This window comes from Anabrus simplex, chromosome 8, assembly GCF_040414725.1.
Source record: "Anabrus simplex isolate iqAnaSimp1 chromosome 8, ASM4041472v1, whole genome shotgun sequence".
Classification (NCBI taxonomy): Eukaryota; Metazoa; Arthropoda; class Insecta; order Orthoptera; family Tettigoniidae; genus Anabrus; species Anabrus simplex.
In genome coordinates this window covers 131,087,743-131,114,647 of record NC_090272.1, presented here as the reverse complement: position 1 = coordinate 131,114,647, position 26,905 = coordinate 131,087,743, and the positions used below count along the sequence as shown (strand labels likewise).

At 38.1% G+C, this 26,905-nt stretch overlaps 1 protein-coding gene across 3 annotated transcripts in view; it reads right to left on the bottom strand.

The window, feature by feature from the left end:
- The window catches only part of LOC136878891 (enoyl-CoA delta isomerase 1, mitochondrial), a 204,695-nt gene that overhangs the window by 62,214 nt on the left and 115,576 nt on the right, over positions 1-26,905 (bottom strand). For all 3 annotated transcript variants that reach the window (XM_067152473.2, XM_067152472.2, XM_067152471.2), the window contains exon 5: positions 1,195-1,313. In XM_067152473.2, the coding sequence (XP_067008574.1) occupies positions 1,195-1,313 (119 nt within the window). The remainder of the gene's footprint in view (positions 1-1,194; positions 1,314-26,905) is intronic.

Genomic DNA, 26,905 nt, shown 5'->3' with positions numbered 1-26,905 from the left:
GTTCAAAGAGCTGAGACAACTGATGCTATCTTCGCAGCTTGGATGCTCATGAAGAGCCATCGAGAGAAAAGACGGCCACTTCACACAGTCTTCTTCAATCTCAAGAAGACTTTTGATCCTGTTCCGCATCAGTTGATTCGGTTTGCACTTCGTGACCATGGCATTCCAGAACAGCTTATCAGCTGGGTCAGAATTTTACATATAAAGACCAGCTGTCAGGTATGTTGTGCTGTCAGCACCATGGACAGCTTCCCTATTAGATGACACCAGAGATCAGCACTCACCACAGTTCATCATCATGGTGGACACCTCACTCAGGACTTGCGATGAAGTGTTCTTTGGACTATCCTATGTGCTGACAATGTTGGGCTTGCAGGCACCACCCAAGCACGATTGCAATCCCAAGTTGCAGAATGGAACAACCATCTCTCCCTGTATAGTTTCTGCCTGAACATCAGGAAGACGGAATACCATGAAACTAATCCAAGTGATGGCACCATCCAAATCAGGGGTGAGAGTTTGGTAAAACAAGATAGTTTCAGATATCTTAGATCTTGCCTTGGATAAATGCAACCTGGAAGCGATAGAGGGACATCATTGGAGTACTTTGTGACAAAATATTGACTCTTCGTCTAAAATCAAAGATATATAAAACCATAGTCCATCCAGTTGCACTATATGGTCCTGAATGCCGACTATCCAACACAAGCACTGAATGTTGATTTCATGCCATGGAGATGTGAAAGCTCTGCTGGTCGATGGGCATCACCTTAATTCACCACATCAAGAATGACCCAATTCATCAGCAAATGGATATCATGCCAATTATTGTGAAAATGTGGAAAAGGCACCTCCGATGGTATGGCCATGTTCTACGTGCAGCTCCTGGCACAGTTGCCAACCTCACTTTCCATTTTGATGTCAATGGTGTACGCCTATCTCGATGAACAAAAAAAGTGAGGTAAAACATGATATGAGGGTCGTTGGCTTGAGGCCAAATGATGTCCATGACCGTGCAAAATGGCACTGAAGAACTTGAAGAGTGGACCCTGCACTTGCGTGACAATGCTAAGAGGAAGAAGAAGTTTTCACTTTCTACCATCCTGTTATAAAGTTTCAAATTGTGTCAAATGTTAACTACAGACACCATCTTTATGCTCTTTTAAAATGTTGTTCAATATATGACATAGTTACCATTTCGGAGCTATAATCCCAAGCTGAGTCTCATTTAGACCTATGGTGAACTTGGGTCCTACCATGATGCGATATTCACAGCTCAGAGCTAACAGACAGCCTCCTGCTGGACTATGACCCTGCAACATACAAAAATAATAACTGTACATACATACATACATACATACATACATACATACATACATACATACATACATACATACATACATACATACATACATACATACATACATACATACATACATACATACATACATACATACATACATACATACATACATACATACATACATACATACATACATACATACATACATACATACATACATACATACATACATACATAACATGTTGCAACCTTTCATTTGCTTGGCATAGAAATAGCAGATGTTTTAGAGTGTATTATGTTGAATCTGACAGAGAAGGTAGTAAAGAGTTAAATAATATGATAGTATTATTCCAAAAACTGCACACTTGACAAGGCAATTTAAATCAGTCCCACATTAATTTATATGTAAACTCGCAAGTTCACATTAACAGAAGAAGGAATGTCAACATACAAACAAGCCCGTAATTAAAGACTTGAATTTAATGTACGTTAAATGCATGTTACTAACTGTGGAAATTATTAACATTATGTATGAGAAATTTGGTGGGTCTAAGAGAAGTAAAGAGACTAAGAAGGAGGTGCAGGCTGGAAATAAATGGAGTTAAAAATGGCTGTGGAAGTAAGAAGTAGTTAAAGGAACTTACTAGGAAACTGAATCTAGAAAGGAAGTCAGCTTAGATAACATGATGGCAAGCATAAATGGCAGTCATACGAATTTTAGAGAAAAATGGAAGGGTATTTATTACTTTCAGGCAGAATTAGGTTCCAAGAAGAATATTCCAGGAATCTTTAATGAAGAAGGGGAGGGTATATGTGTGGATTTGCAGAAAGCAGATATATTCAGTTAGTTGTACCGGTATGTAAAGGATTGTTGATTACAAGGTTAATGTCCAGGTAGATGAGTTTACTAATATTAACAAAGAATTGAAATTAACCTATAACAAAGACATTTACAATAAGATATAAATTTAAAACTAGAAAAGCAGCTGGAATTTATAAGATTTCTGGGGATATACTAAAGGCAATAAATGGGCTGGGATACAGTGACATATCTGAAGTACTTATTTGATTACTATTTGCATGAAGGAGCTATACCAAATGAATGGAGACCTGCTATAGCAGCCCCGGTGTATAGAGGAAAGGGTGATAAACATAAAGCCGATAATTACAGAACAGTCAGCTTGACATGTGTTGCATGTAAGCTTTAGGAAAGCATTCTTTCTGATTATATTAGACATGTTTGTAAAATTAGTAACTGGATTGATAGAAGGCAGTTCAGGTTTAGGAAGTTATTCCACTGAAGCTTAAGTTGTAGGATTCCAGCATGATACAGCAGATATTTTAGTTGGGAGGTCAAAATGGACTGAATTGCAATTGACCTATCTAAGGCTTTTGATCGGACAGATCATGGGAGACAACTGACAAAACTGAGGGCAACTGGACTAAACAAAAGAGTGACTGAATGGGTGGTTATATTTCTAGAAAATAGAACTCACAAAATTAGAGTAGGTGAAGCATTATCTGATCCTGTAATCATTAACAGGAGAATTCCTCAAGGCAGTATTATTGGATGGCTAAGGTATGGGAAGTTTGTCTTGATGATAGACAGATGTGGTAAACTTATCTCTTTTTGGTATTTTTGTTGTGTTAAGGTTGGCAGTATCCAGAGACCAAACTTATCAAAGCATCTTCAATCTGTTTGCACTTTAATCATCTAAAGTGCTTGTATTTTTAAGTTAAGGAATAAATCAGGTAATATCCAGTGAATCAGTGCTTACTGGTGAACTACACTACATTAAGCTGAAGTATTATATCCATTATTTTCGGTCCTCCGGGCCAGATATTACCTTGATATTCATTTTAAACACAAGGTGAATGCATCAGTGCCATGTTAATCAAAGTGACTGAAGACATTCTGTTAATTCGTGATTTAAGAACATTCAATATCTGCGTGCTTACTTTCATGAACATTGAAGACATTCCATTAGTCTGTAATATGAGAACATTCATTACCTGCGCGCTCATTTCTATGAACACTGAAGACTGGTTTATAATCGTTCAAAATATACCTCATTTCAAAGTGCACTTTGCAGTAAATGGTGAATGACCTGGTGACTGGCAAATCTTTCGAGTGATTGATGATTGAATTTGTTGTTTAAAGGGGCCTAACATCTAGGTCATCGGCCCCTGATGGTATGAAATGAGACGAAATGAAATGACAAATTAAAAACCAAAAATCCTTCAGTGACCACAATTCAAAACGTAAAGACGGACGGATGGGTGGGTGTGTGGGTGTGTGTGTGTGTGTGTGTGTGTATGGATATGAAGTTAAAATGATAAGTGGAACCGACCCACAGTGCCTCACATGCACAGAAGCTGGCATAAAACAATAGTATTACTGACCAAGGGACTGCTTCTATAGCACGATACTGAATCGATGATGCTTGTAGTCGAAAGGAGTCCAAAATTCAAATCATCAGCCTCTCATAATGGTACTTATCGCTAGAAAAGTAGAACCATGGTATTTGTCATGTTGTGGTACTAATCAAGAGTAGCGTAGACTAGCGGTATTCCACACATTACGGTACTACTCACAGGTAATGAAATTTGCACATGTATTACAGACCTACTGTGTTTCGCACATTGCGGCACCATTGATAGGCAACGCAAACCTATGGTGTTCATCACCTAAGTGTACTAACCACAGGGACTCGTACTATCCCGTGGTGTTCCTCATATAGTGGGTACTAATCATAGGCAAGCTAGAACCACGGGTTCCGTCATCCCATGGTGTCGCTCGTGCTACTAATCACAGGTACTGTAAAAGCCGTCGCGCTCTCGTTTGCTACTAATCACAAACCTATGTGGTACCTAACATAGTGGTACTACGCGCAAATAAAAGCGACCCATGGTGTTCCCCGTGTGGTGCTACTAATATCAAGGAGTTTTATGGTTCTAATATAATCATCCCTTGGTCACCCCTTTTAGTCACCTCTCATGACAGACAGGGGATACCGTGGGTGTATTTTTCGTTTGCATCCCCCACCCACAGGGGGTAGACAAAGAGAAAAAGAAAGGATCCGTCACTTCGAAAAATGAAGTAACGGACGAAGAAATGCAAGGGCCACGAAGGGCGTGAAAATGAAAGACTCCCTAGGCCTTGAATGCTCTAATACCACCGGGGTCAGAAAGAACAAAAGTTGTCCAAGGGAGATCGGACAGGATAGACGAAAGTGAGGAGCCTGGCACAAGTAAGTGGAAGCAATGCCAGGACTCAGCTAACGGCCCCGTGGTCGCCAACCCACACTCCCAAGTTGAGAGCCCCTTGGGCCCCTTTTATTAGTCACCTCTTACAACAGGCAGGAGATACCGTGGGTGTATTCTTCATCTGCGTCCCCCACCCACAGGGAGGGGGGCAAATCTTTCGATCTGATGAATATTCACACTCAGCAGATATCCTCTGTACATTGCAAAATTTAATTGAACACCATAAAATGTTTGGAGAGAAGATGAGTATTTGTTAAAGGGAATAATATTGAATTAAATTGTAAAACATATCCTTCATGGCTGACTCCATTTTGCATTCACCAAAGTGGTACAGTGTTACTACTTAGTGGACTGGAATCGACGTGGGAAACAGCTGCTCCAAGTTATCAAGTCCATTTCCTATTATAATATTTGCTCCTTTCATTATTATTATTTTTTTTTTTTTTTTGCTAGCTGCTTTACGTTGCACCGACACAGATAGGTCTTATGGCGACAATGGGACAGGAAAGGTCTGGGAGCAGGAAGGAAGCGGCCGTGGCCTTAATTAAGGTACAGCCCCAGCTTTGCCTGGTGTCAAAATGGGAAACCACGGAAAACCATCTTCAGGGCTGCCGACAGTGGGGTTCGAACCTACTATCTCCCGAATACTGGATACTGGCTGTACTTAACCCTCTTGGAGCCAAGAGCCGATCTGGTCGGCCGCTCCCCATCAGCTGGAAGAGGCCAGAGCTCCGCCTCCACTCTACTACTGTAAAGTGCCAGGCCGTTTTCAGTGGAAATACATGTATTTTAAAATTCACGTATATCTACCGATGTATAGCAAATACCGGCATGAAATTTTCTACATATCGACTACGTAGAAAAAGGAACTGGTCTGGAGTGATATAAAGAGTCAAAGACGTTTTATTGTTGATTTATAGTTGTTGATAACATTTATTTTTAGGAAGAGAAAAATATTTTCGCAATTTCTCTCTCAATATCTACTTTGAAAAAATCATTTACAATACAAAATAATATACGCAATTATGTATAATGTATTTCTATAGAATAACTCATTCGAACGAGAAAAATAAAAACGTAAAAAATAAAAATTCGATCATATGTCACCAGTAAAAACAAGACAATTTTACTCACCGATAAAATTTGTGTGTATGTATCGATGTTTGGCAAATACTGACAACAAATTTTCTACGTGCGGACAACACGGTATTAAAATCATTCTGAATTATTAAATAAGTAAAAAATAGTAGTTGATATTATAGTTTTTGTTTTCAGGAAAAATAGTTTCTCATTTTCGGTTGTAATATGTATTCAAGTTTAAAAACTTCATGTTTATTCCGTATTGAACCGAGAATCTAATGGAAACAAGAGAGGTCCACCTATTCAATACCATATAATATTATAAGAAAAATTATAACATTTTATTATACTCGGTACCAGTTTCGATGCTGGTGTGCATCATCATCAACCAAAAATAAGAAAAATATACATAGACAAGGTTACAATAAACAATGCATAAAGTACATACAAATTTTACAAACCTGGCAAAACCTAATTAAAAACGGGATCCATAAACATTAACCTATGACCTAAACTTAAAAATAGCACCAACTGTCTTAAAACTATGAATATACGTCCTCTTGATAAAAGTCCTCTGAATCTAAAAACATTAAACCATGTGCGGACAAAAAACCAATGTTTCACTATCATAAAAGTCCAAGAGCATAATTTTAATTTTGTAAGAACATATGTGTAAAAGGTTTACTTGCTAAACATTCACTGAGTATTGGAGTAACCTGTGCAAGAATTAAGAAACCATTTTTCTATTGGTTAAAAATGGCTGTCATTAAAATAACACAGTAGTATATATTAGAAAAATAATTTTACAATACAACAGAATTTACAAAATTAAGAAATGTACGACACTAAAGCCGTGATTTCCTTTGACCTACAAAGCGACCGCTGCTCAGTTCGGTACCTGCAGTTTACGAGGTGAATCATGGTGAGTGAGACGGATCCTCTCAGTAATTATTCTTGGTTTTCCAGACTGGGGTCACCCTCTCACCCTCAGAGATCTCCTCAATTGCAATCACTTAGGGTCACTTAGATTGAGTGAACCTCGAACCAACCCTCAGGACCAGGCGAAAATTCTTGACCTGGGTGGGAATCGAACCCATGACCTCCCGGTGAGAGGCAGGCACGCTACACTTGGCCCGCGGAGACCAGCATTTACGTAATGATAGAGGACTATATGTGACTATAAGGTTTAGCAAAGAGTAAGTGAAAAGCAAATTGAAGTATGATATGGGCGGACAATCAGACGGTAGGGCATGTTTAGGTCCAAGAACTTCCTTGAAGGAGACAGGAGGTTGAGGAATGTTGTCGGGTTCATTGGGACAAATTTCCACAAAATGTCCTCCAGAGACACCATCATATTCGTTATCACTAGTTTCATCTACCAACATATTCAGAGTAGCTTTAGTGCTGTTAGACACAATTAAACGTCTCTTCTTTAGCTGCGGTGATTCCGCGGACGTGTCCGGTATAATTTCGTCGCTACTCTCTGAACTAAATTCCCTATCGCTATCCGATAAATCATCCGTGTTAACTTCGCACTGTTCCAAATACTGCATTAATTTATTATCATCAATACCTGCTGAAAAAATATCACGTGAACAACATGCCATTTTCCTGTCACAAATCCACTCACTGCAAGGAGCAATCTCTTACTGACCGGTTAGCGGTATTTGTAAACACAGGAAACGACTCTTGTGAAAAACACTCTCTTAGAACTGCCAAAGCAAGGCCAGGCACACAATAAAGTGTAGCCCCTTTACTACAGGTTGTAACAAAAATATACATGTCACTATAGGTTGCCTCAAAATTATGTATATCACAGAATTTTAAGCCGGCCGATGTAATCGGCACTGGCAACTTCCGACTGGATTGTTAAAGGCTGACCAGATCGGCTCTGGCAATTTAAAGGGCGGGTGCTTGCACTACCGCCTGGCACCAAGAGAGTTAAGCGACTGGAGCTATCGAGCTCGGTCCTTTCATTATTATCATGGATCCTAACCCAGTTATGAGCCTAGTTAAGCTACAAGGAATTTATATTGCATCTATAACATGCAAACACACATTTTTAAATAACTATGATCCAGAAAGGGATACCATTAAGGTTAAGGAGAGATTGAGGGATCTACCAAGTATAAGAGAGAGGTTTGAAAAGAGTACAGCAAGAACTTGAATTAAACGATGATGCTAACTACCATTCAAACAGAAGAGAGAATTTTGAAGATGTATACTATACTGTGTTAGGTCATTTGGAAACTTTAGGTAGATCAATTCACGTTTCTCAAGTTGCAGGCTGTCCTACAAGCACATTGTCAAACAATATTGGTGCAGCAGTATGCAGTTGCCAAAGATATCAATTCCACAGTTTTCTTGTGACTTCAAGGGTTAGATTAGTTTCAAGGATACCTTTCAAAATGTATTTATAAATGATCCGTCTCTTACTAAGGTTCAAAAACTACATGTTTGTTTTCAGCCCTAAGTGGCAAGGCAAGACAGTTGGTCCAGAATATTCCTGTCTCAAACAACAGTTTTGTTGTTGCATGAGATTTAAGAACTTGTAGATATGGCAATCCCAGACTAATAGCTGTAAGACATATTCATGAACTACTGTCTCATCAAATCAATTAAACATCAATGATCTGCATTTAGGGCTATTGCCTAATTGGCAGGTTCCCTATCAATTGTTTACCTAGCTTTTCCTTCAACGTTTTCAAAGACCTAGCAAATTTATCAAACATTTCCCTTGATAATGTATTCCAATCCCTTACTCCTTGTCCTCCCAAGTGTTAATGAAAACTCATCATCCGAGCTCAGACACTTTTTAAACCACATGGCAAGTAATAAGAATGCATTAAAAAGCCTCAAGTTAGAGGTTTCTTTGTTTGAATTAATGCTTACACAATTAATACTAAATAATGTTGATAATAAGACTAAGAAGGAATCTGAAGTACTTTTCTCCTCAAGAGTTGTGACCGGATGGATCTAATTAACCCTTTCCGCTCATGTGTCGACCTGAGGTCGACAGCCGTCACTTACCGTTATAGCTTGTGTGTCGAGCCTGAGTCGACACAATATTTCGCCGCTCGTTGCTAGGTTACCTGGGATGCCAGGGCTTTTGTACTTCGTTTTGTAAGTACTGGTCCCTTCCAGAAACCGAAAGAAACCAAATAGGTGTGTTTTAGTTTCTCTTTGCTTGGCAAAATTGCTCCATTTCCTTGACAATTGAAAGCAGTCTCGTGAAGCAACATGGCGGTGCACAGTCTGATTGAAGGAGAGATTCTTGCGTCTCTTTCGGCTGATTTTGATAGTAGTAACCATGAAAATGACTAAAATTTTGAACCTGGCAATGAAAGTGATATATCCATCAGTGATTCAAATGACAAAATTGATATCAGCATCACAAGAAATCGTGGAGGAGGCGACAGTATTGTGATTCGTCCTGGTCGCAGTCATACAGTGCTGACTTCACACATACCTTGGAGATCGCGGAGAACGGCTGATGCAGGATTAGCCAAACTTCCTTAGAGGTTAGTCAGTGGATTCATATGTTGTGGCACTAGACCTATAGAACTAGAGCACCGGTAGCTATTTTTTACTGATCAATTGATAAACTCTATTGTCCACGAGACAAACAAATTTGCCGAAATGAAAATACAGCAAAATACTTCACTTCAGAAGAGATCTATCTGGTTTTCTTAGAAAGCTGTGACTTTAGAAGAGCTGAAGGCATTTATTGGTGTAATTATCAACATGGGGATGAACAGTAAGGCAGAAATGCAGGATTATTTTAGTGAAGACTGGTTGGATAAGCAAGCAGGGCTCCATCCAGGCATTTGCTTTGAACGCTTCCACACACTCAAGACATACCATTACGAAAGTGAAAAACATGATTTTGTGTCATGTAAATACCATATTCATTAATTTTGTACTTCCTTCCTGTATATGTTGTTAAACCAGTACTTAATACCAGGTTTTATAATATGAAGAATGCTGACAGAAATAAATACGAGTTGGGAGAAATCAGGACTTACAAATAATTCGAGTGGAAAGGGTTAAATTCTTAGAATCCAGGTGTCAGGTACTGGAGGTAGTCAATGTGAACTCACAGTTAAATAATAAGTTCAAGGTGAAATCAACTAATAAGTCTAACCCTAACCGAACCTACAAACTTACCCAGGCTTATGTTAGCATGGACAAGCAATGCAAATACTGTAATCAGGCGTATGTTTTATATTGTGACAAGTTTAAGGCCTTATCTGTATCACAGCATTTAGAATTTGTTAAATCTAAGAATCTGTGTTTCAACTATCTCCCTGTAGTTGATCATATAAACACCATACATTACTACATGCTGTTAATGGTGAAGTTAACCCATTTGACTCATTTGACATGACGTACACTCGAGCAGTGGCCAGGCCTTAAACTCAAATGACAAGACACTATCACGCGGCGCCGAGTCGTATGTACTAATTTATATTTTGATTACCCCTACAAGGGTTTCCCTTTTGTGAACTTCTATAAATAGAACAGGAGTGTGGCTTGTTTACAGCTCTCCTTCTAAGAACTTCTACCATTATTTATTGAATTGTAGCCTCTGAAAGCACAAACATTTCATCAGGAGTCAGTCATTCTCCTAGCCATGGTTCTGGGCGTAGTATAAGCAAGTGACAGCAATGCTATTGTTGAGTTAATTTTAAGAGTTTTAGATTTGGAGTTAACACTGAAGAAGAGAATTTGAAGTGAAAATATATTTCATCTAATATGAGTGAGTGAAATTGTACCTAAAGCCCCACGTTTGAAAACTAAACAGTGACTGGGTGTGGGCTTGTAATAGAGATAACCAGTCAATTATTCATCACTTTATTGCTCTCCAGGGGTTTCAGGAGAACAGAGAGACAAATATTTAGATAATTATGTATCGGAGTTTTCTGTATTCTTGGAGCTTATGGACCTGTCATTTTCCACATTGCACGGGAAACAAATTTTTATGCTATGGAACAATTATCTGACCCACATGGAAAAAGATGGTGAAAAGTGGTTTGACACCACTGAGGATGGAATTAAGGTCTACTTTACTCTCTGAATTCTGATGTCTGAGGTTCATAAGCCTTGCATCCAATTATATTGAAACAAAAACAAATGTATTTAGACACCAATTTTTCGAGAGACAATGAGTAGTATGAAGTGCCTGTACATATACCCAAATATTTCAAGATTTACTACGTAAAATCTTCGTTCTAACATCATTGTTGGTGAGTACAACATTATTTTGAATGCTTCACTGAAAATTGTGGGTGTAAAAGTTCTGGTTGCTGTTCCACTTATGGCATTTATTTGAGAGCAGTGCACAGTAGTTCTGACCGGGTGGCTTACTCGTGTTCAGGACGATTTAATTCTGATTTCTAAGTGAGCACGCGGGACCATTAAACCTGAAGTGATTGGGATAAGAAAGGTAACAATGACTGATTCCTTCCTCCTTCTCTTAAAACCTTCTTTGTCTACAAAATGATGGATGGAGGCTGAGAAGATTGCTGTTAGATGAGATCGGTTCCTTCCTTTACATTGTTTCAATCTTCTTTTTTTTGCTAGGGTCTTTACGTCGCACCGACACAGATAGGTCTTATGGCGACGATGGGATAGGAAAGGCTTAGGAGTTGGAAGGAAGCGGCCGTGGCCTTAATTAAGGTACAGCCCCAGCATTTGCCTGGTGTAAAAATGGGAAACCACGGAAAACCATTTTCAGGGCTGCCGATAGTGGGATTCGAACCTACTATCTCCCGGATGCAAGCTCACAGCCGCGCGCCTCTATGCGCACGGCCAACTCGCCCGGTATTTCAATCTTCTTGTTATAAACAGAACATTGTGCAATCTTGACACAGGTCATACGTAATAAATTTCATATTATTCCGTATTGAAAAGCAATATAATGTAAAACAAAAGCTAAAGGTTTTCACCTATTCAGTACTATTTAAACAGTACAGGTGGAAGCCATTAGCTTTTGTTTTACATTGACACAGGTCCTCAATGATATCCTTAATTTCTCAGTGTCCAAGCACCAATCATTTTGTCAGATTGCCTGGAGTTACAGATGAATCTCCAACAGTAGACCATAATTATAACAAGCTTACCAAGACTTGAAAAAGCCCAATAATTGCATCACAGTCTGTCAATGACATCAAGGTTTTAACCGTGGTAGTTTGTTCTTCTGGCAGAGACTCCTTAGAGCATATGCGAATTTTCTCAGGCCAGTCTGACTGAGGCTTCTTCAACCATGAACTGTAATGTGGAAAAGGCTGCATCTTCAAACCTTGTGATATTATATCTGCTGGGTTATCTTGAGATTATACATGTTTCCAGCAACTGCTTTTACTCAGTTGTTGGATCTGTGATACACAATTTCCAACAAATGTTTTCCAGCTTATGGCTGGGGAAGATGACCAACCTCACACCACCATTGAGCCTGTCCAATAAGAGATGCAGGAAATGTCAAACTCCAAGCTTCGTGTTGTTTGATCATAAGATCAGCCGCACACAGCTTTAGTCTTGGAAGAGTAATTTTCTTTATGGGTGCAACTCTAGATTTGGCACACAGTAATCTAACAGATATGTTACCAGCATTGTTTATAGTTCTGAGATAAAAATGCTGCAGCTGTAAGCCTTCTCACTCGTGTCAAAAAATGCATGTGTTTGTGTTTCCTTAATAACAGAAAAACTTAAAACATATCTACCTCAATGTTCTTAACGTCAGATAACTGAGAACTTAATTCATACAGCTGTTGCCTTATAACATTTTAATAACATTTTAACATTTTAAGGCAAATAACATAGGGGCCAGTGAGACCAAGCTGATCAAACACTGAAGCAATTGTTGGGAACCGATGACCTTAGATGTTAGGCCCCTTTAAACAACAAGCATCATCATAATCATCATCATCATCATCATCATCATCATCATCATCATCATCATCATCATCATCATCATCATCATCATCATCGAAGGAATTATTCCAGCAGCAATAGTCAACATAACTGTCTGGTTTGAAACTGGTCCAACTACTTTCATAAACATGAGTGCAGAAGTTTGTATTTGTATCAATAAAAATTATTCGGATGGAGTCAATATCAGGTTCATCTGCGAAAACCCTCTTTTGCATTCACGAGAAGATATAGCAATGGTACTCAATGTGTTTGAGAGAGGAAGCAGTCTATCCAGCAATTTATCTTCCTCAAGATATCCATATTCACAAAAACAAGAATAGCCTCTGCTTCGTTTACTCCGAAGGTGACTTATCTTTCTATCTTTTCTGCTTGATGATGATGATGACGATGCTTGTTGTTTAAAGGGGCCTAACATCTAAGGTCATCGGCCCAGTCTTTTCTGGCCAGTAATGGAATTCTAAGACTGGCATAATCAGGCAAATCAACATCAATCCCCCTCCAGGTGTCTTCTTTCTAGGATTCCTTTAGGCCCTGATAAAAGTTACCTGGATTCACTGAACAGTTTTTCTTCTTGTTTGTTTAGTTGTGAAGTTCAATTTCTTAGACATCACGTTCATATTTGCTTTGAAGAGAGATGCTGCATTTTGGGTCAGCATTAACAATTCTTTCTTCAAACACTTTTATTATGCTCCTTACCTTCTTGTCAGCTTCATACAAGTTTATACAGTACTTCTTTTCTGCAATTCTAAATTCAAATCACTCAGCTTTTGAAGAGTGTCAAACATTAGCCCCAAGTACAAAATAAAATGAGATACAATTTCCTTCAACAGGACCTCAAAGACATCGCTCTGTTTTGCTTCTTGCAGCATCCTTCTGTACTTGGAAATAACAAGCTAGAGCTGAGCAATTCTGTCACACTGCATGAACTGTACGGAACCTTGATGCTACCCATTATGTACTCAAGACCCCTCCTATTTTTGTATGCAAATCTAATGTTGCTGCACACTCCTGTAGGGTCTTGCATTTTTTTTGGAGAAGCATGGTATGCTGAATATAGTTTGTCCATAAAACTCATAAATCGGTTTACTTCAGCCAAATTACCTAGTATTATCATTAATGGGATAATTCCAAATGAGTGGCACAGTGCCACACAATAAAATTTGGAAATCTGTCTTGCAGTAATTTTGTAACACCACTACGTTCACCAAACATCACTACAACTCCATCAAAAATGCCAGTCAAAACATAATCCTTTAAGAAGTCTTCTGATATTCTAAGGTTTTCAAGTCGACTCATTAACGAATAGGAAAACCCTCTGGCATGTACATCATTAAGTTTGATCAAAGCAAGGAAAAGCTCCACCAAAGCAGACAATTCAGGTAATTTCACGCAAACATAAATTATTACAGCACTTTTGATACTAAAAGTGGTTGATTCATCAATAATTATGGAAATTTTGCAACTAAGAATTTGATTGACTACATTTTTCCTCATATCAATGCCAATACAGTTAATTACAGTGAAACTCTGTTAAGAAGTTCCCGCATAAGAAGTTTTCCCGCCTAAGAAGTGTGATATTCTTGGTCCCTTGATCAGTTGCATTAAGATAAAGTATATTTTTCCCATTTAAAGTGTTCTGCTGTAAATATATTTCCCGGTTAAACAGTTCAGATTTTAGAGCCCCTTGAGATAGAAAACATCTGCTCAAAGCAGCCCATGGTTAGAACCCTCCATCTCCGCTCAAGTTGCACCCTGTGTTAGACCGTTCGCGCACTCGCAGTGTGTCTCTGGTGTCACGGAACCTGTGCGGGCTTGCCAAGGCCACATACGACGTCACGCTATGACAACACGGACACAAGATGCTCACTCTCACCTTGTGGAATTGAATCGAACCCATCAGTCGAAATTTCCACTCCACCGTTCCATCTAGCGGAATAGAATCAAACGGGATTCTACGTGGGAAACATAAAGCACACAATGGATGGTTTGATAAAACTTTAATGCAGTAATTTGTGGGCCACGACAGGGTGAAGTCATTAATCGAGGTGGCCTAAACTTGAATTAAAAACCGTGAAGTGTATTTGTCCACAACGTTACTGTTAATCTACCACAAAATTGAATATTCTAACCTGTTTGATTTTTCATTTCCTTGCTTATTTCCTTCCAGGCATTCTCTCTTACGTTGTTGTTGCAATAATACTCATGGGTCTTGCCGTAGAGGAAATTACGTTTTTGAACTAAACTGATAAGATTTTCCATATCCATTATTAGTGAGGTGAACAAAAACAACTTTCCCAACTCTATGCAGGAAACAGCAGACTTGCCAGCAGCTGATACACGTTTACGAAGTTGAACGAATGTTGATAGCCAACTGGGTGTTGGTGGGAGGCACACAGAGGCATTGCAATACCACGTGTTGGCATAAAATTGAAAGTTATTTTTAATTTTACCTTTATACAGGCTAAACATTGTATTATTGTGTCACTCGTAATTATTACATCGCATTGTGAGAATGTAGCAGAAGGATGAGGAGACATGAAATAAAATTCTCGTGGGGAAAGAAACTGTTTACGTTTAGATGTGCTAGAGTTGCTACTGCGCCTTTATCACCCCCACGTAATACCCCAGATACTTTTCCATGCACTCATTTCTGCAACTTCGAACCTGTGTTTCTTTTCTTCATTACCTATAGCATGAAGAGGATTGAAGCGGGAAAATAAACTCAATACTGGCTTGGCTATGCGGTACTTGTGAAACAGCCAGAAACTACGCATGTTGCCGTGACAACCAGTAGGAATGCAGGGGCGATTTAGGCCTAGGTTCTAAGAATCTCTAAGAATAAGTTGCCAGATTTCCCATTTGCTGCCGTTATCCTTGAAGCACGTGTCGGGGGTGTGAGGAATATAGAAAGCACATGCTAACAAACTGTAGTACACGTCTTGTCTTTGCATCTTTTAACCTTAAGCTACGGATTGCCAAGCATAGTGTAGCGTCGTAATTAGTATGAATAGGAGTCGGTGAAGTTGGTTGTACTTGTAATATCAATGTACAAACGTGTTAAGTGTAAATGAGCGGAACTCAGAGGAAAGAGATCAAGCAAAAGGCACTAACAATAAAAGACAAAGTGGAGATTTTAAGGAAAGTGGAGTCATCTACACTTTCCTGTGTTGCTTTGGCAAAGGAGCTGGGGATAGCGCTGTCTACTTTGAACGGCATTATAGCGAAGAAAGATGAGATCTTTGCTTCTGCAGGGAATACTTCAGCAAATTGTAAGGAAGTTAAATCTGAAAAGTACGATGAAAGAGAACAAGCTCTGCTAATATGGTTTAAACAGCAGCGAAGTTTAAACATTTCAGTGGGACTATTGTGCAGGAGAGAGCCGCATGCAAATTAAGGGTACCTTTTACCGCGTCGAACGGGTGGCTGGACCGCTTTAAAAATCGAGCCGTCATTGTTTACAAAACAATTTGTGGTGAAGCAGAGAGTGTAAGTGCGGAGGAAAGGGAATCGTGGAAGGAAATGGATCTGCCTGCTAAAATAAGCAAATCTTGCAACGCTTTTTTATAATATGTTCCCTTCTCTTATCAAATATATTTATAATACAGTATGTTCAATTATTTTACTTTATCTCTAAAAATATTGTCATGATAATTGAATTTTTATATTGTGGCTTTCTGTTAGCAGCTCTTGCATATTGGCCTATTTCGGTATTGTTCACAAACAAGGAAATCTGTTGGCTGTGTGTTTCACATGTATTTCAAAGTACAGAATAAGTTTTTGGGCATTACCCCTTTTAAGAAGTTTCCTGTTTAAGAAGGGTTTTTTTTTTGCAGTCCCTTGAAAAACTTCTTAACAGAGTTTCACTGTATATTAATGCAGGCATTGGTGAAATGAAGAATGCAGCCCATATCTACACCATTAAACTGCTGAAGGTATATTTCATCTTCAAAGTTGTTGAATGAAATGGTTGAAACACCTTAGCAGTAACTCACAAGACAGAGCTTTCAAACACACTTTTCCCAAAGCTTTGTGTTAAGATTTTTGTTTCATTTTCAAAGGCACGCTTCAGGCTGCACTTTCCGTACAGTAAATCTTTTTCCTCAAAGACATTAAATTGCTTTGTACAACCTTCTCCAAAGGTACTAATTTTACCACTGGCCCACTCTGTAGGAATTTTCACACCCATCTGTTTTTCTGGTTGTAAACTTGTAATATCTTGGCACACCTTGCAACCTAGAATTTTACTTTTTGCATAAAATCACTTGTTTCTCTGAAAGAAGTCATTTTTCTGAGTTAATGTCCAATCAGGTCCATCACAGCGATAACTGTTTCTCTCTTGAACTGCAAGAAAACTACAGGTATTAGCAATTTTTACTCCACATTCACTTGATTCACTGTTTGCAGGTTCAGGAGATAATTCAAAAGCATCATCAAAAATTCTTTTATTGTGCAATGATACAAAACAACTGCTTATTTTATTCATTTGACATCTCTAACTTGTGAACATGCTCCTACCAAACAGCTTTGAAGCCACTTGTCTTGGTAGCACAAACCAAGGGTTTCATGTTTTTCAAATTATATTAAAATAATGAATGCAGTTAAATTTAAACATATACTAATCCCAGATTAACTATGACAGTTAGCTATTTACAATTGGTTTGTTACTACACTAATATTCGTAGTACTTGGTGCAATACAGATACTGTTAGATTCTCCTTGACAAGAACAGTTTGTTTGCTGAAAAGTGAGAAAACCAACACCCTCCTCTATTGTATTCCAGTAACCAAAAATGTGGAAGGACAATAACGAGCAAGATGAATATATTTTTCTCTTTAAATATGAACTGACAACACAAAATGGTTAATAGGACACAAAAGAGAATTTTAGAATGGCAGTTTACAGAAACTTCAATCATGTGCTTGTATACATTAGGTGTATAGAAACATAACAAAAGCAGACAAGCATGCTTGATTTTAAACCATAAACCATCACTTTATAGGAACTGTGGTACAAGAAAAGATGCAAAGGAAAAGTTCTACCCGGAAATTGTTTAAATACTTAATGGAAAAAATTAAGAAGCAGAATACGTACAACGTAAATTTTGTAACAGTATATTACAATGCACTGTGATTCAGAAATCTCACAAATGATCCATATTGATTTTACAGTACAGAAATATGTAAATTAAAAATCCACCTTAGTCAATACATGAATGTTCACTAATTGTGTTTCTAATTAACATTCACTAATTGAAAGCTGCCTCTGTGGATCAGTGATAGAGTGTCAGCCTCCGCATCCCAAAATAGCGGGTTCAAACCTGGCAGATTTCTGAAGGGCGGAAAAAAGTCCATTCGACACTCCATGTTGTACGATCTTTTTCTTTGCTACCGCTTTTTCCCCACACCATGGGATCGCGGGAGCTAATTGCATCACACATGAAGATTAGGCCCTGTTTTTATGGCTAGATGCCCTTCCTTACGCCAAACCTATATGGAGGGATGTAATCACTATTGCGTGTTTCTGTGGTGGTTGGTAGTGTAATGTGTTGCCTGAATATGATGAGGAGAGAGTTGGGACGGACACATGCCCCCAGTCCTCGAGCCAGCAGAATTAATCAGAAGCAATTAAAATCCTCGACCCGGCCAGGAATCGAACCCAGGACCCTCTGAACCGAAGGCCAGTACGCTGACCATTCAGCCAACAAGTCGGACACACCATGCCGTATGATGTTGGCATGTAAAAGATCTCTGGTGACATATTTGGTGTTTACCCGACAAAATTAATTAAATCTCAGCCATAGACACCCAAGAGTTTTGGTTTGCTCGGTATGCCATCTAGTGGGCCTACAGTAAAACTGTTACAAGTGAACTATGTAGCATGAGTGGAACGTAATTTTTTTTAAAGACTTTATTGGCGAAGTACTATATAATGTTTTATTTATCATGACCTAACCTGTACTGTTATTTGTAGAGCATAAGATAATTTTATGACCTAACCTGTACTGTATAATGTTGTAACATAGGCATTTGTAAATAGTAGAATTCTGTCTATAGTTCCTGGAAAGATCTAGAAAGTTACATAACTTTTGTACTGGGTGTGTTACTTTGTTGGTATGTGTTCTAGAAAGTGTGTTCTGTCTATTCTGGAAAAATACGACTTTCGCGATCGTGCGTATTCTAGAATGTTAGTCAAAGTTCGCAATCGAAAGTAAGGTTGTGATTGGTGAGTCTAGGTGGCGATAGGGAACACGTGCACGCTGATTGGCTGCCTCCAAGGCCAGTAATTCCTATATATAGTGAGTAAGGCAGTGCTCGAATGAATTCTGTATCCTGAATTCTGTCGGTCTCGGTTTATCTGTCTGCGAGCAGCCTATCTGGATGAAGTCCCTCCGGTTTTCGGGATGGCACACTCCTCGGGTAAGCACTCTTGAATTCCGTTCCTGCTAAAAATTCCGTAATGTTCCGATTTGGTTTTCATACAGGAGTCTGCCCTAACCTCGCCTAGATTCACCAAATTAGTTACTTATGACGGCTTAGTTTTTCAGCTAGACTTACCTGTTCGTTTCCGAGGTATTCCCGTTTTGTTTCACTAAAATATGTATATTGTAGTTTAATAGTATTTCCCTTGGGGTTTGCCTCTGATAGTTCTGTATCACTTTAGGTACGCTAGATTTTGGATAACCTGTAAATTGCATTGTACTACTGCATTGGTAACTAGATGTACAGTTGATTTGTAATTTGAATTTACACTGCTACGAATAACCTATGTATATCACTGAACTTATAGCTCATAACTTGGAATGTATATGTAGAATTATCTTGTAAATAATATTTTAAAAACTAAGGATCACGGTGATTCATTTCGGAATCCGCTATCTAAGCCATGTCCATGGCTTTGGTAGGTTCCCAGCCCTTCCATCTTCCCGTTTTGTCGTTCACTAGTTGGCCCTACTGATAGTTACGTACTTGTTTTGTTGGGGATCCGCGTAAAGGCTAGTTACTGTTTTTCCAAGTGTGTAGTGTTTTCTTATATTGTGTATTGTACTCTTACCTTCCCCTTTTAACTATGTTTGTGCCTTGTTTGGTGTTACCACTGTAGTAGAGGTAACAAAAACGAAACGTCGAAACTGACTAGCAGACAGCCAGATGGCGACAAATTGAAATGTCTGCACACAATAGCTGAGGCCATACAATTATTATTATTTTTGCTAGTGGCTTTATGTCGCACTGACACAGATAGGTCTCATGGCGACAATGGGATTGGAAAGGCCTAGGAGTTTGAAGGAAGCGGCCGTGGCCTTAATTGAGGTACAGCCCCAGCTGGTGCGAAAATAGGGAACCACGGAAAACCATCTTCAGGGCTGCCGACAGTGGGATTTGAACGCACTATCTCCCAGATGCAAGCTCACAGCCGCGTGCCCCTAACCACACGGCAAACTCGCCCGGTATTATTATTCACTAATTGTGTTTCTAATTAACATTTGTGTATTGACTAAGGTGGACTTTTAATTTACATATTTCTGTATTAAAAGGCAAGAGTATCAGTAGCACGATAAGGCACCAAGCAAAGGAACAGGAAGATAACGTTACTTCACAAACAGTAGATGGAGGTAATCTGCGCATGCGCAGAAATATATTCTTCCAACACAATTGTCACAGTTAATTACATAATTCCAGGCTGGGTTCTGCAGAACAGAGTTCCGTTTAAGGATATTTTTACTGAAGAATGCAAGACGGGAGGAAAACATTGCCAAAGCATTAAAGAATTCCACAGCCAAGCAAGACATTTCGGAAGATTTACTTCAGAAAGTTACCTTTGCAACTGATCAAGGAATGGATATTCAAAAGGCCATAAGCAACTGTAGTTTTCAAAGAATTCCATGTAGTGAATACTTCATTTTCATGACCGCTTCTAAATCATCTTTCTATGTAAAAGGTCGTATTCAGTAAAAAATAATACAGAATTCCATGAAGTGTCCACAGTACAAATACAGTTTTGCGGCATAGTTTCAAACATGAGTTTCTTTTGGAAATGTGTTCAAATGTTACCATCTCATTAAAGGACTGTAGTCTCTAGTGATGTACATGTAAGAAAGGGAAATGACAACTGAACTGACTCACAGTCTTCTACAAGATGTAGAAATATGCCTAAATTAAGAAAATACGCAGTTCACATCCATCCATGACAATCTCAACTCTGTAAGTGACGTGCATAGGAATGAGTTTCAAATAGGCAGGGCAATGGAGCAATGTAAATAAGCATTGGATACAGCAGGAAGAATTGATCAATCATTGTTGAAAGACAACTGATTTTCTACAACCATTTGAAGAGGCCTCCAATGACTAGAAGGAGTGAAATATGTTAGAATATGCAAAATAGTCCTCTAGGTCACTGTCTTACGGGAATTTTTCATGGTAGAAGAATGTAAATGTTCAACAAAACACCTGAAAATGTTGAAACTGCAGCCCCAGAAGTACTTGAATTCAAAACTAGAATTTGTCACAATTTACCAGATTGCACTTTTTCTCTGCCCTCATTTTGATGGTTGATTATGCGTGGTGTAGAAAGACCATATGCAAAAAATGACAACAACAACAGGAGTTCGGGACAGGACCAGGAAGAAAAGCAGAGCAAGAGTGAGTGGATTAGAGGTTTGCTCATTTCTAATTCCCTCCATAATTATAAAGAAACCCAGTAATTGTTGTACATCTATGTTGGTTTCCAGACCACTCAAATTTATCCACTACCTTCTGATAACCCTCTGTTCTACCTCCAAACCTGACATTGAAATCATCCATTACTATTTCATCTAAACAATAAGCTTGGTAATAAGGTTGGAAGGCTAATAAGGGAAATATCAAAACTTACCATGCCAGAACCCACCTCTCATTTTGATGGTTGATTATGCATGGTGTAGAAAGACCATATGCAAAAAATGAGCTGCCACTTTGAACTGGAAGACTGACAAATCTAGGGTCAAACATTATGTGACAGCAATTGGTTTGATTGGACAACACTAGTTGCTAGCCGGCTGCGAGCCTACCAGCTCATGGTTGAGCGCATGCAGAGTAGCAGGGACAGATATGCCAGAGTGCCAGTTCTATTATACCGGTTTAACAAAGAAGTAATATAGCTATTTTGAAGGTTGTTTAAAATAAGAGAGACCTCATTTAGTACAGTGAATGCAACAGTCATTAGAGATCCTGGTGTACTAAAGGAGAACATTCTAGCCTCATTATTGGACTTCCTCAATGTTTCTACTATGTCATTAAGTATTAGCACAAAGCAGAACTTTCTGATCATTTTAGATGGAGAAGCAGCAAGATTTTGCATCAAGTTTATTTAACTTGCATTTTTAATATTAGCTGAGGATGATCCTATAAGGATTAATACATGTATTAACATCAAATAACTGAATAGTTGGATGTGTTTTAAGGAAGTTACTTCTGTAGAAATTTCTTCGATCTTTTCATTGTAAGTCAATATGGAAAAACAATTTTTAATTAATTTGTTGTAAAGAAGGCTTATTCTCACTTTCAGGAGGCTAGAAAAGCAAAAAGAAATGTTAGTGACGAAGACCTACGACCGTGTACTGTACTCTGGAAATTTTGTAAGGACTTCCGTCTTTAAAGAGTGATTTCTGTGCATCTCATGCATGGATTGATCAATTCAAGAAAAAGCACAGAATTAAGAGCAAGAAGATGAATACATTTGTTTCATGAACGTATGTATAAGATTATGCAGAAATTGACGAAGCAGCGGAAGAATTTGTGAAGACAGCCAAAGGGTGATTTATTAATTATACCTCCTCTTCAATTCACAACAGGGACCAGAGTGGATTTGAGCAAGAAATGCGGTCTACACAGACCCTATCTATTGTTGGTGAAAGATACATGCACATTGTAGCACAATCTATTAATGCACTAACTCATATACTATAATGCCAACGATCAGCATGGACAGTTACCTTCTGCCAAAACTATTTATTGTCTTTACCAGGAGCTCGCAGGAAGCTTTGACCCAATAGTTTTGGTAAAGTTTAAAGCTGATAATATTATTGTCACTGCTACAAAATTGGGAAAAATGGGAAAGGGAGAGTTAAAGACAGTGGTTTAGAGAAGCCTTCTTCACATATTCAGGTAACAGTTGTGCTCTGATTCTAGACTCCTGGACCACATGTACTGATACTGCTTGTCTTCAGGATATTCCACCAAGACAACTATTGAGTTAATTCTGATTCCTCCTCATATCACTGGAAAAATCCAACCCCTGAGCAAGTTGTTCTTCTGACAATGGAAATCTTCATACTGCAGATTATCGGAGGTTATGATGTCTTGTCAAGACCTTATTTATAACAGAGATACTAGCCTTAAGTTACAGTCTTTCATTCATTTTCAGTTCTTGCCTAAAAGATTCTAGGACATGACAAAATATTCCTGGTTTGCTGGGAAATACGTAACAGCTACTTGCCCAGTTTCTAATGCCCATTAAATACTGCCTGGAAATGAAAAATAAAATATGTGAGGAACAGGTGGTTATTCATTGTGCATGGTGTCAAAAAGACTTGTGTTTCGAACATTCCATCAAGGCAGTTTATTTTTGCTTTACTTTCATCCCTCAAAAGCAGTAATCCTTAAAACACATGCAGCAAAAGACTCCGCTTCACTGGCTCAGCTGACTACAGTGTACCCACTCACCACAAGGCTCTCCCGCAGAGATGTCGAGCTTTGCTACATTGCTTGTTTGACATCAATGATTCCAAATTTGATTTTGAGATGTTACAGTGGAATTTGCTCAAATATACGGTATATCCACCTATTCAATACTGTATTCAACTATTCATTTATAACAAAATACATAATTTAAAAAATTAGATTGACTACTTATTATATTAGTATACTGTATATATTATTGAATAGGTGGATGTACATTTGAACAAAGATTCCTTGTGAAAATTTCTTGATCTTAATACAGCAAGTGGTCTTCTCACATCATGCAGAATCAACCATCAAAATGAGAGGTGGGTTACAACATGATAAGTTTCGATACTTCCCTTTTAAGACAGGCAACAGCAATAACAATGACAACAACTTGATGACATGATTAAAAATGTTCAGTATAATCTTTCCACCACCTCCTTCAATTATCACATCCTCATATAATGGCTGGTTCACTGTGGGGTAGTCAACCGCAAATCCTCCGCACATCTGTAATGGCACTTTGTTATTCCGTTGGAGAATATGCAAGTCCTGTTTGGTACTAATCATCCCATGCCAGACAGGTGGATGTGGCCCTCAACGAAACATGCAGGCTAGTGACTGACTGCTTAAAGTCTATTCCAGTTGACAAACTCTATTGTCTCACAGGGATTGCTACACCTCGTATTCTGTGACCGGAGTTGGGACAGCTGTGTAGAAAAACTATTGGAGCCTCTTTAATTTGTAAAAAATTAATGTATTGCTTTAAAAATCACTTCATGAGATATTGCGTTTGGAGGAATTATGTTTTTGAAATTACGAATATTTTGAACAATGCAAGAAATATGTTTGAAGAAATTTGGTGTTTAAATTATTATTATGTGGCTTTGATTGTACAAAATTATTATTATTATTATTATTATTTCAAATCATGCATTTGCTTTTGGGGCAGCATGTACCTACTTGTGCCGGTTTTAGAAGTATTTTTCCAGTCATTTCCTGTGACGTTAAAAATAAGATCTCGAAAAGCATTCCTATTGGTAAAAATAAAAGTGTTTTTAATTGGTGAATGTCAGGAGTAAAATCAATGGCCTGATTGGCTATCTGCGGGTTGCTCCATTTCCGACGCTTCGCTTGTCTGTAGGAGTGAAAAGCTCTTTACCGTGTGTGACGTAAGTATGGGAACTAATATTTATTTGGCATAATGGAATTACTACTTGAAAACACCTACGAATATTTATTTATGTCTCTGGCATGTGTACTTGTGAAACGAGACGTTATCTATCGTTCATCGTTTGAAACTGTCATCTAGTTGTGGAATTTTACATGCACACTTAATTCAAACTATTTCTCTTATTGTTACGTATTCGCTGAATTAATCTGATTCGTACGAGTTTGATCGATGGCCATGCGCCATGCGCAGTGTGCGACTTTAATTGCTGGGAGCAGCTGTGAACTTCCGGCATACTCAGGGAGAGCGAGTCAGTCTGGCTGTTGTGTTGGAGCATTCAACATGGCTGGTCTTAGCCGCGCTCGTAAAAAGACATCTTGGTGCAGTGGGAGTGTGCTAGTAATGGCAAATTTCTTGCCAGGATAAATGTGAAGATGTCAGGGCTTTGCCCTTGATCTTCTGAATATGTATCAGTGTGCTCCAATCCGTATGTATGGTACTAGTGTAAGAAGAAAACCTTGTGTGTGTATTAACTGCTAAGCAATATGGCAAGTGTTGGTATTGGATAACTATTCAAGTAAGTACTGGAAAAGTCTGCATTATGCAAATGATCTCGTACTGCCAAGGAGCACATACTTCGAAACTTTGGTTCGTTAATTACAAACTGTAAACATCTGGAAGCAAATTCATTGTATTGGTTATGCAGTAAATTCGTAAAAGTATGTAACTGGATTGTGTGGGAGTTTGGAGTCGCTAGTTAAGCGTCTATGAGGTTGTGTTTTGTGCGAGTTGTTTAATCTTACTGTGTTGTGGTTCGTTCCTTGTTTGCTTACCCATTCTTGAGGTGTATTATTATTATTATCATCATGACAATTATTATTATTATTATTATTATTATTATTATTATTTTTCTGTTATTTCCTTTCGGTGTTGATTTTCCTCCATAATATTTTTCTACGTCGTTTGTCATTAACTTCTATCTGTTGCTATTGCCTTCGTGGCGGATTATTTGTACGTGACAGTTATTTGCATTGTTCGGCCTTTAATTAATGACACCTCATGTACGTATCCTAGCGTAATCCAAAGCCCCCTTTATTCTACATTACCTAAGCTGTAGGCGAACTGTTTAACAAAAGAAAATGTAATTTCTAACTATCACCTCTTGCGTAAATAATAATAATAATAATAATAATAATAATAATAATAATAATAATAATAATAATAATAATAATAATAATAATAATAATAACTTTTAACGTCAAGTCTGTGAAAAATTGAAATTTGCTGGTCGATATTTAACTTAATTTATGCCATTTTCTTAACGTTTATTTGTCACATACTACCCATTGTTCGAGTTCCTTGCCTTTGTGGATTATTATGTAATGGCCATCCCTTTCTTATCTTATCTGATGACACGTTATTAATTTTGGTGGCTTTGATGATTATAATGAGATGATGGCTTGGCGTCGGTAAATGTCACTCCTGGGGTGTGCTTCGAGTTCTATTATTATGTGGGAACGTATTTTGTATCTTTTCCATTGATTATTTTTTAAATTTGGTTGAGATAGTTATCCACCTTTGTCTTACTATAATTTAATCTGGTTTCCTTTAATTCGCGGTAGGAGCCACTAATTTATTTTTGTACGTGTGTTATTGTGTGTGCCTTTGCGTGTGTCCTTTTATTCGTTAGTAGTGTAGCAAATTTCAATTTTAAACAGTATTTATAGTCGCGGGCCTGCATACTGATTATACTCTGACTATTTTATATTTTAAATGAATTTCCATGAAATAATTTCCTAGAGTTATCGTTCCAAGGTTTCTGGTTGCAACCAAATTTTAAAACAAAAAAATTTCAATCTTTCTGTACATTAAGGTAATGTAATTGAATATTTTATTTAATGGTATTAGTTATGAATTTTCCAGCTTTAATTTTGGTGGAAGCCTATGTTAATGTCAGCTTCATTTCATCTTAATTTAAATTTCAGTTTAAAATACTGTTTCTCCCTTTTATTTTAATTGTGTTCTAATTTTTTTAAGAAAAAGGAATATATATATATATATTTAATTGTTCCTATATTATACCGATTTTCAAATTTTATTTACTAAGTAAATATTCCTTATTTTAAATTTAATCTTGTGTGTTATTTAGTAGTTAGTAATATTGACCTGGCAACCTGTCAAACGTTAGAGTACGGTCCTGGACTTTCTTCATTCATGCTTTTGCCCTCCCCGCTTCATATTTTGTGCTACTGCCCTTACGGTAAGTATTGTGTTTGTTTTCCTTTTGATGTTTGTGCTTTTTGATTTGTCGTTTTGTGTATTGTTTGGTAAGGTTGCACCGTGTCTTTTGCTACTGACCAGCCAAGAGGGCGGATGCACTTCGGCCTCCGTCCCGTCATGGGATACCTACCTCGGGGTAAGCACTACTTCTTCTTTGTTTTGGACTTAATCTAA